We start from the raw sequence: 17,741 nt of genomic DNA, 5'->3' as shown, positions 1-17,741 counted from the left end.
GCGTTGGGTTAAAGCGCGTTGGGTTACGCTGCTGGTCAGACATCTGCTTGGCAGATGTGGTGTAGCGTATATGGATTTGTCCGAACGCAGTGACGCCTCCTTGAGCTACTGAAACTGAAACTAACGTGTGTATTTGATGTTCTGCATGCATATGCACACGAGGAAGGTTCAGGCACAAACAGGTCTGCACATATGTTGACCTGGGAGATCGGAAAAATCTCCACCCTTTACCCACCAGGCGCCACCGAGATTCGAACCTGGGACCCTTAGATTGAAAATCCAACGCTTTAACCTTTCGGCTATTGCGCCCCTGAACCATGAAATGGGATGCCTTATGTTTCAGTCATCATGGCGCCCATACAACTTGTGACTGGTTAGTTTTGCGTGCGAGCAAAGATTAAGTCACTGAACAAAACCTCTTGATCCACCACTTTGGAACTCGGCTTCATGTTCACACATGTCATCGTCAACTGTCTCTCGCATCTGAAATAAGGAACGGTTTGAAGTAAATTTTCCCGTTGGAAAGATAAGTGTGGCCTCTCAAATTTTATTATAGCCGGTGATAGAGCCTTTCAGGCAAAACAATTAAAGGGATCATTCTCCCCCTGTCTCTATTACGTTTCTACAAAGATCCATAAAAGCTTGTGAACTTTGAACGTCCACTTGTATATGACAGTCAGTCATGTCCGACTATGACTATTAGAATGTCAGAGGAGGAAACTGCTGTCTCGACTATCTGAGCTAAAGCTGGACTGCAGCGGAGAGTGTCTTGACCAAGTAACATCCTCATTCTCTAGGCCAAGAGAGCTTTAGGACAGTCAGTGCTGGGATGGCCAACTAGCCCCCAAGGCTGCAGCTGTAAATGAATTATCATTGCAACGGAGAATCTGTTAATCGTACAGCTCTCACTTTGCTGTTGGCCCAACCACAAGCTTATGTCAGTCTCTGATATAAGCCAAGTGCTGAGCCCTGTCCACTTGTGCTACAACGATGAACTCTCCACTACACCCCAACCTTTCAGCTGTGATACTATCATTTGATGACTTGTCTTTCAAGGCTTTGATCTGCATTTCAGCTGTGATACCATCATTTGATGACATGTCTTTCAAGGCTTTGATCTGCCTTTCAGCTGTGATACTATCATTTGATGACTTGTCTTTCAAGGCTTTGATCTGCGTTTCAGCTGTGATACTATCATTTGATGACATGTCTTTCAAGGCTTTGATCTTTCCGATCATCACCTTCACTGAAATAACGGGTGTCTATTGGTAATTTTTTTTTTTTAAAGAGCAGAGTAAACAAAACTCAGGTGAAAAATAAACAATTAAGGTGAAAAAGTCACCATTGCAGAGTCGGTTACATGCTGGACTTCTGATCCAGTGTTTGTCAGTGATCAGAGTTAGAGGCCCTACTTCGGGATGGTTTTGTGCCTTTGGAAAAGGCACTGTGCTCCTATTTCTCCTCGCTCCACCCAGGTGTGAATGGGTACGTACCTGACTTTGGGCAATGGGAAAAGGTTCAAGCAGTGGAAGGCGAGCTTTCGGCTCCTGCCTTCCTATGCTGAGTCCTAGATACAGTGGATGTGAATTCACCCAGATGGTTATAAAACAGCAGTATAGCAAACATGAAGCACAAAAGAACTGGAAAAGAGGGGATATGGGGATAAAATGACAGATGAATACACCAGAATGACAGAGAAGAAGAGGACAGAAAGGACAGAAAAAACGCGGAAAATAAACAGGGAAATTTGGTACAAAAGAGGAATCAAATTCCTAGCACAGAATTCACAGAAGGTACTGGTATTATTCATCACTGTGACAGGACCCTGGTATACCCAACCCATGGAGTGCATGTAACACGGATGGCGACTGAAATAACATAGTCGTTGATTTTGTTGTTGTAAACTAGTACAGTGAATTCATTACATCCAGAAAGTATACTGGGAGGACCTTCAAACGATTCATTCTATTTAACTAAAGGCTGCAGAAGTAAGGTCTCCACACACAAAAGTGTAAGGGTGGGAGTGCTGGAACGGATCACTGCATGCAAAGAGAAGGGCAGGCAGGTAGGAACGAAGAGAGTGGTGCTTTCAGCCTTGGAACAGATGGCTATTGACGTTCTTTGACCATGATGCCAGAGCTATTTTTAGTGTTGCTGCAATGGTTTGTGCCAGTCAAACCCATTCGTAACTGTTAAGCTTAACCAGATCATTGTAATTTATTCAAATTGAATCAAACCTTTATCTGATGAGGGAAGTGGAATAACGAATTTTGACTGACATTTTTTTTTTATATGTCCAAACAGATTGGTTTATGTGGAGATTCTGGCACACTTAAAATTGATTCATTTTCTACAGATTAGAGAAATCATTTTCACGAATTTTGATTGACATCTATTTATATGTCTGGACAGTTTGGTATAATTGGGTAATCTGGGATACTTAAAAACAGTTCAACAATACAAAATCACGTCTCTCTCTCTCTCTCTCTCTCTCTTTCTCTTCTCTGTCCACAGCATTATCGTTCACCTCATCTTGCGCCAACTCCAGTTCATCCCAAACCTCACCACCCTAGGTTTGTGTTGGCACCAGACAGGGGGAAGAACACACGGGGCGATCCCAGTCAAACCACAGCCGAGACTGGGCCACCCAGCCACGTAGCTACCAGCAGATCTGTTTTTAGCTCAGAGCATCCAGCACAGACAAGATGGCGCGTAGCCGGCCTTCCCACCTTAGCGCCATGGTGGCGCTGCTGTTCATGGTAGCCAGTGCCATCTTTATCCAGGGCGTGAACACGTCACCTAACACAGAGCCAGAGGAGAACATGGCGTCACCTGAAGATTCAAAGATCATGAGTGACTTTTTCCCTGCTGCTGGAGGAGTATCCTCGACAGAGGAAATCACTCAGACACCCGCCAGAGCAGACTGCGTGAACGACTGCCACAACCAAACTCAACCGCAGACCAAAGAAGAAAGAGAAAGCATATTGGAAGAGAGCAAGGCAGAGGTGCAGAGTGGGGAAAAGACACAAGAGCAAGGGAAACAGGACCATAAAACGAAAAGAATCACAAATAGGAAAGAACGAAAAGAAAAAAGGAAACGAAAGAAGGAAGAGACAAAAGCCAAGAGACAAAAGAAGGAAGAGAGAAAAGCCAAGAGACAAAAGAAGAAGGAAGAGAGAAATGCCAAGAGACAAAACAAGGAAGAGAGAAAAGCCAAGAGACAAAACAAGGAAGAGAGAAATGCCAAGAGACAAAACAAGGAAGAGAGAAAAGCCAAGAGACAAAACAAGGAAGAGAGAAATGCCAAGAGACAAAACAAGGAAGAGAGAAAAGCCAAGAGACAAAAGAAGAAGGAAGAGAGAAATGCCAAGAGACAAAACAAGGAAGAGAGAAATGCCAAGAGACAAAAGAAGAAGGAAGACGGAAAATCCAAAAGTAAACAAGAACGGAAGGCAGAGAGAAAACAGCGCAAAGAGGAGAGAAAACAACGGAAGGCGGCCAGAAAACAGAAGAAGGAAGACAGAAAATCAAAAAGAAACCAAGGACTGGAGACAATAAATGAAGGACACGGCCAGATAGGAGAACACTGAATGGCGAGAGCAATGGAAGGAGAGACAAAAGAATAAAGCCCCCTCCCCTTCACTTCACAAACATGAGGACACTGACCAGAACAGAAGCTCAATCACGACCGGGGACATAACTGAAGAAGTCTACGAGGAGCTCCAGAATCCATTCCCTAAGCCATCACCGTCAAAACACGTAACCTACGAATACGGAGTGGTCTGATCCATTATTCACGGTTCACAAAAAGTTAAGGACCACTTGCAAACTTGCACTCTTTTCGTCGTAGAAGCACAGAGAAATGATGCAGAGTTTTCGGCAGCTGAACAACATTGTATGCAGCGAGTTTAATGAAGATCACTTATAACCAGAAATTCTGTGTGCACTTCCAGTTTTTACAGTGAAAAACCACGGCTATTCTCTATAAATCATTATATAACTGCTGGTTTTTGTTTTATGAAACAATGGTTTTTCAAATGCAGTTTTCAAACTGTTTATGGTGCACATGTGCCTGAAACAGCCCCTTAGTGTATTCAATGAAGGTCACTGGAAGACCACATGTAGCCTGCAAGATTCAAATTGTCTCAAGTTTTTGTTTTTTAACATTGTATGAAACATAGCTGCTTTCGTGGAGTGGTCCTAATTTTTTTGTGTGTGAAGTCTGTATAATAAGGGGGAAATTGTGCCGTTTTAAATTCCTTTCCTGAACCCCTTACCCCCCACCCCCTCACCCACCCACTTCATCCCCACCTCTTTGATCAGTAAAGATCGTGGCCTTATGTGAAAGGGGGTGGGATGAACAAACATTAATGTGTTGTTTGTTTTTTTTTTCTTCAATACGATTGACAACTCTGGAATATTTGAAAAAAATGTTCATCATTTAAAGTTGATCTGCAGACTGAACTTTAAAATTTAAACAAAAAACCATGGCATATTTGAAAAATGTACATTATTCAATCATTTTTATCTGCAGACTGAAATTAGAATTAAAAAAAACAAACAAGCATGGCACATTTGAAAAAAAAAAAAACAAAAAAAACCGTGCATCATTCAATGATCTATCTGCAGACTTAACTTAGAATTCTAAATAAAAAAGTGGAATATGAATTTTGAAAAAAAAAAGGTACATCACTGAATGATTTTATTTCTATCTGTCTCCTCTTACCTGTTTCTATTCCCTTCCACTTTTTGATGAAAAAAAAAAGCAAGAAATTTTCAGTCAAGTGTGCTATTTACTTTCCTATCACTGTTTCTGTTCATGGATTTTGAATTTCTTTTTTTCTTTCTTTTGAAGGTGGGTTGTTGGTGGGGTTTTTTTTGTTTTGTTTTGTTTTCTTCTTGTTTTTTGTTGTTGTTTTTTGTGTTTTTTAAATCAAAATAGTGGAGTGATGGCCTAGTGGTAATGCGTGTGCCTGAGAATCCAGGGAATCTGAGGGCACAGGATCAAACCCAACACTCGCCAGAATATTCTTCTTCTCCACAAGCACAGTTTCGTGTTTTGCTTTGAATTTGATTTGGTTTGTGAACTGGTGATATGTTCTTTCTGTGGACTGGTTGAACTGTTTTATTGTGTAGTTGTTTTTTGGTGGTTGTTTTTGGGGGGTTTTTTGTTTGTTTGTTTGTTTGTTTTTTTGTTGTTGTTTTTTTGGGGGGGGGGGCGGTAGGGGGGGGGGGGTTGCTGGTTTTGGGATTTTTTTGTGTTGGTATGGTTGGTTTGTTTTTGTTTTTGTTTTTTTGTTTTTGCTTTGGGGTTTCTTTTGAGATTTTTTTTCTATTCTTTTTTGTTTGCTGCTTTTTTGTCTGTTTTCTTTTTCTTCACTGGTTAGATTTAAGTGACTCTATTTGAAGGTTGAGAAACTCATAGTCGTATGGTTTAGTCTTTTAGGTCTTTTGCAGGGACACACACACACACACACACACACACACACACACACACACACACACACGCACGTACGCACGCAAGCACGAACACACACACACACACACACACACATAAGCAAGTGTTCGCGCATTCATGTACACATTAAAGTCCACGTATGCAGACGTAAGAGTCCATGCATAAGGTCGGAAATTTCTGAACAACCACAAAACATTTTTTTGTTATTAGCTACTAAATGAAAAAAGGCAATGAAGCGAAATGCGCCAGTGTATTTCTGAGAACACATATCAGCGTTCTGTCCTAATTTTTCCCCACCCAAGCAGTGCTCACTTTTTAGGAGAATATCTTGAGAGGCCGAAGAAGCTTATCTCTGCAAAAACAGATAGTGTTTTTAAAACAAAATAGCAATGATAATGATAACAAAAATAATATCAACATTTGTATGGCCGAATGATTAGAATGCTGGATTCTAGCCCGAGTTTCATGAGTTTTATCCCCGATTTCAGCACATCTGGTGAGGATTTTTCTAATCTTCTACATATATGCAGAACTGCTGATACCTGAAACCCCCTTCACATATACGTATACATATACATACGCCTGTCAGTGTTCACGTTACGAAAACAAGATGAAACCTAGTATGCATACACCCGAGAACAGAATATGACTCCCCACACCTGGTGGGGTAAAAAAAAAGAAAGAAAAAAAGTCATATTCGAAAACGTCCAACTGAATTAATGTGGGCATTGCAAACCACGAACTCAGAAGAAGAAGATTGATATATATATATTATATCTGATACATAGATTTTTAAATTTCTTTAAAGGGATTCGCTCTAAACCATCTCCACCACCGATTGCCTATTTTGCATCTTGTCAGCATAGTTTCGTCCGTTCATTAAAGGTTTGCTTTCGTTCAGTCCCCTTATACCCCAAACCTCCATCCCCTCACATACGATTTTTTTCGTTTTTGTTTGTTTGTTTGTTTTCTTTTGTTTTTTGCATGTAAGCTCCTGATGTAAATTTACCTTTCCTTCTGAAGTGGCTAAAGCAGTTGTGGTGTGAAGTGGGTTAAATACACTTTTCCCTTTGTCCAGTTCGTTTTAATAAACAATAAAAGAAGCACTGTACATCTCTCTCTCTCTCTCTCTCTCTCTCTCTGTTGTGTGTGTGTGTGTGTGTGTGTGTGTGTGTGTGTGTGTGTGTATGAAGGCATACAAATGTGTGGTGAAGGCGAAATTAAATCCACAGAACAGGCGTGCGTTTGTTGCTGACATTCACATGCCAACGTGAATACCTGACATGGGGGAATATCGGGATACATGAAAGCATCACGTTCTTGTTTAGCAGTTGACGTTGCTGCACCTATTGCTGTTGTTTACCTTTCTGTTCTTTTTCGTTCATTATTTTTTGGAGGGAGAATTTTTCTTTTTTCTTCGGGTGGGGCTCTTTTTATATTGGGTGTACATCTGAAATCCATCCCAATCAGGACAATCTCAATACAGCAGTTCAACAATACAGTCATTTCTCTGTTCTCTGTCCACAGCACCAGTCATCTCACCTTTCTGAACCCACTCCAGTTCATCCCAAACCTCACCACCCTAGGTTTGTGTTGGCACCATACAGGGGGAAGAACACACGGGGCGATACCAATCAAACCACGGCCGAGACTGGGCCACCCAGCCGCTGAGCTATAACTGGATCTGCCATAGCTTGGTGCATCCAGAGAACACACAAGATGGCGGCTGGCCGGCCTTCCCGCCTTAGCGCCATGGTGGCGCTGCTGTTCATGGCAGCCAGTGCCATCTTTATCCAGGGCGTGAACACGTCACCCACCAAGGAGAACACGGCGTCAAAGGACATGAGTGACCTTTTCTCTGCTCTTGGAGGAGAATCCTCATCAGAGGAAATCACTCAGACACCCACCACAGCAGACAGCGTGGACTGCCACAACCAAACTCAACTGCAGATCAAAGAAAAAAGAGAAAGCATATGGGAAGAGAAGATGGCAGAGGTGCAGAGAAGGAAGAAGATGCAAGAGCAACGGAAACCGAAGAAGAAAGAAGGAAAAGAACTGAACACTGCTCAAGGTTTAGAAACCAAAAAAGACCGAAAATTTCTCAATGGGGTGAATAAGAAAGTGAAAAAGGACTGGAAAGCGAAAAGAATCGCAAACAAGAAAGAAAGAAAAGAAAAATGGAAACGAAAGAAGGAAGACAGAAAAGCCAAGAGACAAAAGAAGAAAAAGGGAAACGCCAAAATAAAACAACAACAGAAAGAAGAGAGAAAAAAGTGGAAGGAAGAGAGAAAACAGCTGCAGGAAGAGAGAAAACAGCTGCAGGAAGAGAGAAAACAGCTGAAGGAAGAGAGAAAACAGCTGAAGGAAGAAGAGAGAAAGCATCAGAAGGAAAAGAGAAAACGACGGAAGGAAGAGGGAAAACAGCGGAATGTGGAAGAGGGAAAACAGCTGAAGGAAGAGAGAAAACGACGGAAGGAAGAGAGAAAACAGCAGAAGGTGGAAGAGAGAAAGCGACGGAAGGAAGAGAGAAAATCCACAAGAAAACCACAACAGAATGAAGACAGAAAATCCAAAAGTAAACAAAAACGGAAGGAAGAGAGAAAAGAGTGGAAGGAAGACAGAAGACAGCAGAAGGAAGACAGAAAACAGCAGAAGGAAGAGAGAAAACAGCGGAAGGAAGAGAGAAAACAGCGGAAGGAAGACCAAAAATCAAAAAGAAACCAACGGAAGGAAGAGAGAAAACTGAAGAACCAGGCCAGACTGGAGAAAATAGAAGAACGGAGAAATCAGAGGAAGGAGAGACGAAAGAATAAAGCCCCCTCCCCTTCACTTCACAAACATGAGGACACTGACCAGAACAGAAGCTCAATCACGACCGGGGACATAACTGAAGAAGTCTACGAGGAGCTCCAGAATCCATTCCCTAAGCCATCACCGTCAAAACACGTAACCTACGAATACGGAGTGATTTGATCCATTATTCACGGTTCACAAAAAGTTAAGGACCACTTGCAAACTTGCACTCTTTTCGTCGTAGAAGCACAGAGAAATGATGCAGAATTTTCGGCAGCTGAACAACATTGTATGCAGCGAGTTTAATGAAGATCACTTATAACCAGAAATTCTGAGTGCACTTTCAATGTTTACAGTGAAAAACTATGGCTATCGTTTAGAAACCATTAAATAATTGCTGGTTTTTGGATGAAGCAATGATTAATTTTTCAAACGCAATTTTCAAATTGTTTATGGTGCACGTGTGCCTCAAGCAGCCCTTAGTGTATTCAACGAACGCCACTGGAAGACCAAATTCAGCCCGCGTAATTCAAATCACCTTTTGTTCGTTTGTTTTAAACATTGTATGAAGCATAGCTGCTTTTGTGAAGTGGTCCTCAATTTTTTTTGTGTGTGAAGTCTGTATGTATGATAAGGGAGAAAGTGTGCGGTTTGAAATTCCTTCCCTGACCCCCCCCTCCCCCCCTCCCCCCTACTCCTTCCCCACCTCTGACACCCACCCAATCCCCTACTCCTTCTCTGTCGCACTCTTTTTGATACAGATATTTTGATCAGCATGGACCGTGTGGCCTCATGTGAAAAGAGGTTACATGAATAAACAATGTGTTGTTTTCTTCATTAAAATTGACAACTGTGGAATGTTTGAAAACATGTATACCATTCAATTTGTTAATCTGCAAACTGAATTTAAAATCCTAAACAAAAACATGGCATATTTGAATACATTATTCTTTTTTTTCTGCTGACTGAACTTACTCTTTAAAAAAACAAACAAACATGGCACATTTTCTGGGGGGTTGGTGGGGGAGTACATCATTCAATGATTTTTCTGCAGACTTCTTTTAGAATGTTTAACACATAAATATGTGGAATATCTTTTTTAATGTATACCACTAAGCAATTTTATCTGCAGACTGTACTGCACTTCAAATTTTATATGCTTTATCCGTATCTGTCCCCTCTTACCTGTTTCTGTTCCTTTTCACTTAAATAAAATAAATAAATAAATAAATAAAAAAAACACAAGAAAGTTTCAGTCAAGTGTTTTATTCACTTTCATATCACTGTTTTGGTTCGTGGGTTTTGATTTTTTTCTTCTTCTTCTTCTTCTTCTTTTTTCTTCTGGAGGTGGGGTTGTTGTTGTTGTTTTTTGTTTGTTTTTCTTTTAAGTGGATTGATGGCCTAGTGGCTATGCGTCTGCCTTAGAGAGAATCTGAGGTCACACGATCAAATCCCACGCTCCCCAGAATGTCTCCCCCTCCACAAGCATACCTGCGTGTTTCGCTTTGATTTTGGTTTTGGTTTGCAAAATGGTGAATGTTCTTTTTTGTGGATTGGTTGAACTGATTTTAGTGGGGGATTTTTTTTGTGTGTGTTTGTTTGTTTTGGAGACTATCATTTCTGTTTTGATTTTTTATATTTGCTGTTATTTGCGGTTTTGTGTGTGTGTCTGTGTGTGTGTGTGTGTGTTGGTTTTGTGTGTGTGTGTGTGTGTGTGTGTGTGTGTGTGTTTCTATTGGGTTTTTTTCCTGATTGGTTAGAATTAAGTAACTTTATTTTAAGGTTGAGAAAGTCATGGTCCTATGGTTTGGTCTTTTAGGCATATATATATATATATATATATATATATATATATATATATATCTTCTTTTTTCCCCTTTAAACTGAATCAGTCTTAACTAAGTCCACCACCAATTGCCTATTTTGCATCTTGTCAACACATGGTTTGTCTGTTCCTTAAAGGTTTGGTTTTGTTCACTCCCCTTATACCCAAAACCCATATCTCCTCACACTGATTGTATTTCTTTGCCTGTAATCTCCTGATGTAAATTTACCTTTTCTTCTGAACTGGCTATGGCTGTTGTGCTGTGAAGTGGATATTTTGTTTCTTTGTCCAGTTTTGTTTTAATAAACAACAAAAAAGAAACACTGTACATGTCTTTGTGTACATTTGTGTGTGTGTGTGTGTGTGTGTGTGTGTGTGTGTGTGTGAAGGCATACAAATGTGTGGTGAAGGTGAGATCAAATCTACAGAACAGGTGTGCGTTCACTGCAGAAATTCACATGCTAATGCAAATAACTGACATGTATGAATATCCAGATACCATAAAAACCATGTTTAGCTGATGATGTTGCAGTCGTTGTTGGCCCTTTCTGTTCTTTTTGGTTTTCGTTTTTTTGAGGGAGTGGGTTTTTTGTTGTTGTTGTTTTAAATGTTTTGTTTATGCTTTTTCTTTTTTGTTGTTTTTTTCGGGTGGGGCTCTTTTTCAATGGGGTGAACATCTGAAATCCATCCATCCCAGTCGGGACAATCTCGATACAGCAGTTTGACAATATAGTCATTTCTCTGTTCTCTGTCCACAGCACCAGTCATCTCACCGTTCTGAACCGACTCCAGTTCATCCCAAACCTCACCACCCTAGGTTTGTGTTGGCATCAGACAGGGGGAAGAACACACGGGGCGATCCCAAAATCAAACCACAGCCGAGACTGGGCCACCCAGCCAGCTAGCTACCAGCAGATCTGTTTTTAGCTCAGAGCATCCAGCACAGACAAGATGGCGCGCGGCTGGCATTCCCGCCACGTCGTTACGGTGGCGCTGCTGTTAATGGCGATCAGCGCCACTTTTATCAAGGGCGCGGACTCGTCAACCGCCAAAGAGTCAGCATCGGCCGTTTCCGATCAGTCGGCGTCAGGAAAGAACACAGTGTCACCGGAAGACTCAGAGGGCAATCCTATCAAGGGCGCGAACTCGTCAACCGCCAATCCTAAACTCCCTATTGCTGACGTAGATTCTGGATCCTCCATGAATTCTCTTCTTAATGGAACTGTGGACGAGGGGAAACCGGACAATGAGTCAGTCAACACGGGTGGTTCTAACACTTCGCTGCAACCGACAGCAGGCAAAAGCGACAAACAAAAGCGGCGTGAACAACGGGAAAAGGAAAGAGAGGCACGAAAAGAGCGAATGAAGAAATGGAGAGAACGGTTTCCTTTGTTTCAAGTGATAACCCAGGAAAGGTCTCTGACACTCAGTCAATCTGACCATCGCTGTGAATCTGACAGTGCCAATGTCACGAGCGAAGACGACTGCCTCAAACTCTGGGCATCTCAACAGCAGACCAAAGAAGAGAGACAGCGAATATTTGACGACTTGAAGGCAAAGGCTGAGAAAAAGCGACAGTGGAAGGCGAGTCTGTCGAAAAAAAAACCCAAGACGGCAGAAAAAAGGAGAAAATACCGTTTACACCACAAAAGTAAAAGGCTTCTCGATGGGATGAACAGAGAAATGGAAAGGATCCGGAAAGAGAAACAGAGAAAGCAGCTGGAGATAGAGACACTGAGTGAACACCCATGAACAGGGGCAAACGAAACGGACGATGCAAGTGAGCAGATTCAAAAATAACGAACGGAAAGAAGCGGGGGAAAGAAACGAAAGAAAACGACTGAAACATGTCATATATATATAATTTAAAAAAAAATAATAATAATAATAATTAATAAATAATTTTTTTTTTTAAATATATATATATATATAAAGATAAACCAACAGAAAAACAACACACCGAAGAAGCGTCGTATGCAGTCAGTTTAATGAACACCACTCATAACCAGACACTCCTTGCATGTGCACTTCCCAGTCTTCTCCGAGAAAAAACTGCAGCTATCGCTAATACACCATTGAATAACTGCAAATTTTCGGATGAAACAATGATTTTTCAAACGCAGTTTTCAAGATGTTTATGGTGCATGTGTTCCTGAAACATTCGTTAGTGTTTTCAGTAAAGAGGGCACTGTCAGCATAACTCCAAACCATCTTTTAAAGCCTGAACCGGACTATAAATGGCGGGCGATTTGAATCAAGCCAGTTTCTCACCAGAGTCTGACACTGTGACGTCGGTGAAGGTTTATTCAAAATAAAAGCCTAATAAAGCTACCGTTTGGCTTCATTTATGGCAGAGAGCGAGATTTGCCTAGCAGCTTCCAATCTAGACCTGAATTGACTTTGGAAAGTACAAAATGTGTCAGCTACACGTAATACAAAATTTGAATGCAGAGAAAAGGGGCGCAACCGAAACCTTGCTCTCGGGAGTTAAGACTTTAACATTGTATGGAAACATATCTGCTTTCGTGAAGTGGTCCTAATTTTTAGTTGTGGAGTCTGTATAATGAAGGAGGAGGAAGTGTGCGCGGTTTGAAATTCCTTTCCTGAACCTCTCCCACAACTCCCTCCCCACACTCTGACATCCATCACCTGCTCTTTCTTTCTTTCTTTCTTTCTCTGTCCGCTCTCTTTCCGATACAGATATTGTGATCAGTAACTTGAAGACCATGGGCACAAATGGAGGTTTTATGAACAGACATTGATGTGTATTTAAAAAAAAAAAAGAAAAAAAAAAAGAAAGAAAGAAGAAGAAAAAAAGAAAAAAAAAAGACAGTTATGGAATGTTTGAAACATGCACATTATTCAATAATTCAATTGCAGACTGAACATAGAATTTTAAACACACACACACACACACACACACACAAAGGAATATCTGGAAGAAAAAGAAGTAAATTGTTCATCTGCAGACTTAGAATTTTAATCACAAACGTGAAATGTTTTTGTTGTTTTTTGTTTTGTTTTTTTCAGTATGTACATTATGGAGTGATTTTATCTGTAGGTTGAATGTCAGGGTTTTTTTGGGTTTTTTTTATTCTTTTTAACCGTATCTGTCTCCTCTATCCCGTTTCTTTTCGTGTTTTCTTTTGAATTAAAAAAAAAAAAAAAAAAAAAAAAAAAAAAAAAGCACAAGAAAATTCAGTCAAGCGTTTCGTTCACTTCCTTGTATAAATCACTGTCATTGTTTGTGAATTTTGATTTTCTTCTTCTTCTTCTTCTTCTATTGAAAGTGGATTAGTAGTAGTTGGTTTTTGTTGTTGTTGTTTTGTTTTTTTAACATAGTGGAGTGGTGACCTAGTGGTAATTTGTCTGTCTGGGAAGCGAGAGAAGAATCTGAGGGCACGGGATCCAATCCCAAACTCTCTAGATTTTCTTCCCCTCCACTAGCATACTGGCATTGCACGGTTTACTTTTTTTTTTTTTTCTTCTTTTCTTTTTTTGATTTTGGTTTGCATACTTTTTTGTGGATTGGTTGAAATGGTTTTGGGTTGGATTTTTTTTTTTTTTTTTTCGTTTTTGTTCTGGGGTTTTATTTTTATTTTTTTTTGTTTTTTGTTTTGTTTTGTTTTTCATTGTTGTTTGTTTCTTGGACTTTATTGGAAGGTTGAGAAACTCGAGGTCTTTGGGTTTGGTCTTCTGCATGGACACACACTCACACACACACACACACACACACACACACACACACACACAGAGACCGCGCGCGCGCACGCGCGTACTGACTGACAGACAGACATAGATAATGTATATATGCATGTAGGTGTTGACTTATTGAATCTAAATTACTTCAAATCATGCCCCCACCAATTACCTATACTGCATCTTGCGAGGATAGAATGGTGTCCCTTCCTGAAAGGTTTTGGTTTGTCCCCTTCCCCCTTACTCCCCAAACCTCCCTGTCCACCAACAACTTTAATTCTTTGTCTGTTAACCTCCTGGTGCAAATTTACCTTTTATTTGGATTCGACCATAGCAGTTGTGCTGTGATGTGGTTAAACTAACTTTTTTCCCCCAATCTGTTTCAATAAAGAGTGAAAAAGATACATTTGTGTGTGTGTGTGTGTGTGTGTGTGTGTGTGTGTGTGTGTGTGTTGTGTGTGTGTGTGTGTTAAAGATTTCAAATTTTCTTTAAAAGGAGTCCAGAGATGTTAATGTTCTGTAAGGCAAGTACGGGTTGAGAAGTTCAGAGAGATATGATGACGCCGTGTCACAAATCGATGCACCGAAAATAAGAGAGTGGCAGCAACCCTGTATTACATTCCAGACGAACCCAACCCGGGTGTGGATGTGTATGGGGGACTCAGAATGAGCGGCCGGCCTGAAAGTAATGCCACTGAAACACTGCGAATGATGGGGCAGCAAAAAAAAAAAAAAAAAAAAAGAGAGAGAGAGAGAGAGAGAGAGAGAGAGGTTATTAAATTCCGGCTTGAACAGGCAGCCAGTGCTTTGTACACGTAAGAGACGTAGCACTTTCGATCCTTAATTCTATTTAAAGGACGAGTTGAGCTTTACTATCCTGTATTTTCTGGAGCTTGCACCTTAACCTTTCCGAAGGCCAGCTTTTGTATGAGAGAGCTGCAATAATCTAAGTGAGACAAAATGGAGGCAGCAACCAGTTTGTTGGCAGTGTCGACTGACAGGAAGATGTGGATTTTTACTAATCTATCGAAACTGAAAGTAAATAACTTTGCACAGATGGTTCAATATGGAACTCCATCGTGAGGGATAAATTGAGATGAAAGCCAAGATTTACAGACTGAGATACTGAACTATAAAAAGATAATTCATTAATTGATTGCTATCAAACTGTTCCTGAAAACACACACACACACACACACACACACACACACACACACACAAGCAAGTCTATCATCAGCACCAGTCTCTCTCCAGGAACTGATTTCAATGCAAAACCATAAGGGGGCGACATTTACAAATGATAGTGTCATCTCCGATTGGTCGAAACCACGTCTCAGTCCTGAGCACCAAATCATGATTTCCTTCCACGAACAAGTCACAAACACCATCTGCTTTGTTTCTGCACGACAGGGTGTTGAGACATCATTTTAAAGAACTGAAAATGTTCTTGTGGTGAAATACTCGTATCGATCTTGATCAGGTTTGAGAAGTTACATTTTTTAGGACCACTGTCGAGGAGTGTTGCAGAAGGGTGTGGGGGGTTGGGGGTAATCATGGAGTACGGGGGATTTCTATCTTCTTTAGAGGATGAAGAAAGGAAGGACACAGAAGACAAACGCATTGAGTGGCATTCTTCTTCTTAGTTTGTGGGCTGCAACTCCCACGTTCACTCGTATGTACACGAGTGTGCTTTTACGTGTATAACTGTTTTCGGGGGAGGGGGGCTGCATGCTGGTATGTTCTTGTTTCCATAACCCACCGAACGCTGACATGGATTACAGGATCTTTAACGTGCGAATTTGATCATCTGCTTGCGTATACACACGAAGGGGGTTCAGGCACTAGCAGGTCTGCACATATGTTGACCTTGGAGATGGGAAAAATCTCCACCCTTTACCCACGCCGTGGGCGCCGTTACCGTGACTAGAACCCGGGACCCTCAAATTGAAAGTCCAACGATTTAACCATTCGGCTATTGCGCCCGTCGAATTGCGTTCAAACTGTGCATTTTTACCAAGGGTAGAGGAAGGTAGGTGAAGGTAAGGGAAGGCTTGGTAGGGGTAAGGGAAGGCTTGGTAGGGTAAAGGGAACTCATGGCAAGGCAAGGCCGGTCAGGAACTGCTGAACACAAACAAGAACAGGAACACGAGCGCCTAGATCTAAACTTAATCCAGTTTGTACAGACGACTTCAAAAGTCAAGCAGTTGAGAGCGTACCCACATCTCTGATGGTACACCAATAATCAATTTAGACGTGTACACACCTGTTTGTTCAATTGTTCAAATCCCTGGTTAGACCCATTTTGGAATATGGACATTCGGTCTGGAACCCGCAGTCGAAAACATTGTGCAGAGAGGTGGAAGGCGTCCAGCGACGGGCAACGAAACTGACTGGTCATTTAAAGAACAAGCCTTATCATGAAAGACTCGCTTTCCCTTGGCTACCTAGTCTAGAACACAGGAGGCAGCGGGGAGATATGATTGAGTGCTATAAATACATACATGGAATCTACAAGACCACAAATCCTGATCTATCACCTGCAGTAAGTAGAGACAGAAGAGGTAATAGTTTAATGCTAAATAAATCACATTGTAGATTGCAAGTGCGCAGTTCCTTCTTTACTGAGCGAGTCGTTAACTCTCTCCATACGAACGGCGAAAGAGACGTTAACAGCGCTTCACCCCAATTACCATCATCAAAATATTGCAAGCGGAAAGCTCTTATACTGAAGACGTGAATGTTGACAAAGAATACCACAATTCTGACGACGGAAGCTAAAGGTTGGGTCATTCAGACACCCACTGGACATCCGAGGTGTCTGTGTAGAGGAGAAGAGAGGACTGGCCGTACTGAGTGAGTTAATAAATGAAACGGTTTGCCAGACAGTGTTGTGACCGCCCCAACCATGTCATCTTTCAATACTAGGTTAGACGCTCACTGGGCCACCTCTCCAGTATTTATGTTTCCAGTATGCTACCATTAGGTTACGCATGCTGGTATACTGTATCTAATTGAACGACGAACAGGCCTTCACAGGCCTCAAACGTCTGATTCCAGTTCAAGTACACAAGACAATAACACAATAACAAGTCAAGACATTGACAGCCTACCTGCATTTCTGCCAGTACAAAAACCGATTTAGTACTCACGACTATAACAAGTCAGGCTGTTGAGAGCGTACCCACATAGATGCGAGAACACAAAACTTTAAAACAAGTCGAGCCGGCCGTTCAGCAATTTGACTTGTTTGTCAAAGGTGCGACGTAATTCAGGAATGACGTCAAATTCATATCAGTGTTGTGCTTCGCCTCACCTCCACCACAGTCCATAATTTTTGCGTCACAGACAACACAGACAACACACACACACACACACACACACACCAAATAGGCCACATTTAAACACAAAGAAAGCAAACGACCGTAGTGTCGTTCACGTGAAACGACAACATAAGACAATGTAATAGAACACACACACGGTCACTGTCGAAAGAACAGGGTACGAACGGTAATCCAAACTGAAATCCTCCCGCCTTGCTTCCATGCAACAACCTCCTCTGCAAAGGACGCTTCTTCCAAGCAGGCCTCATCAGACGGGGAATGAGAGCACGCAATATTAACATTTTTACCCGTGCACTCTTCGGTGTCGAAGTCAGAAATCAAATCTACCCAAATTAGTATACCTGTTTCTGACGAAGTTGTGCACCATCTCTGGTTCGACATTCTTATATTATAATTAACATTTTTACCCGTCTGCAGTACAAAACATACGTGAGAAAGTCTAAAACGGGTGAAAATGTTAATTATATATATAAGTTTGTCGACTATAGTAGAGGATTTTAAAACGATCTTGTCGAGATTAGAAAGGTGTCTAAAAAGGGATGCTTTTTGGGGCATTCCATGCACCTAGCAAGGGGCTTGGAAAGAATGGGGAATACGCAAAGTGAAAGAAAAAATGTGACCCATG

The 17,741-nt window shown here is 41.4% G+C and overlaps 1 protein-coding gene across 3 annotated transcripts in view; it reads left to right on the top strand.

Annotated features, from left to right (window-relative positions):
* The window catches only part of LOC143276494 (uncharacterized), a 16,221-nt gene extending 2,083 nt beyond the window's left edge, over window positions 1-14,138 (top strand). Inside the window, exon 2 of one of the 3 annotated variants that reach the window (XR_013053584.1) lies at window positions 2,515-3,394. Coding sequence is in view for 2 of the 3 variants with exons in the window: in XM_076581016.1 (XP_076437131.1) it covers window positions 7,178-8,431 (1,254 nt within the window). In the remaining variant the exon portion in view is untranslated. Of the gene's footprint in view, window positions 1-2,514; window positions 3,395-6,985; window positions 10,392-10,834 lie in introns of those variants that run through there. The other 2 variants (XM_076581017.1, XM_076581016.1) reach the window with 2 other exon arrangements.
* The last annotated feature ends 3,603 nt before the right edge of the window (window positions 14,139-17,741 follow it).

This window comes from Babylonia areolata, chromosome 32, assembly GCF_041734735.1.
Source record: "Babylonia areolata isolate BAREFJ2019XMU chromosome 32, ASM4173473v1, whole genome shotgun sequence".
NCBI classification, from domain to species: domain Eukaryota; kingdom Metazoa; phylum Mollusca; class Gastropoda; order Neogastropoda; family Buccinidae; genus Babylonia; species Babylonia areolata.
Note: the sequence above shows the minus strand (reverse complement) of the source record. Positions and strands in the feature narration are given on the sequence as shown.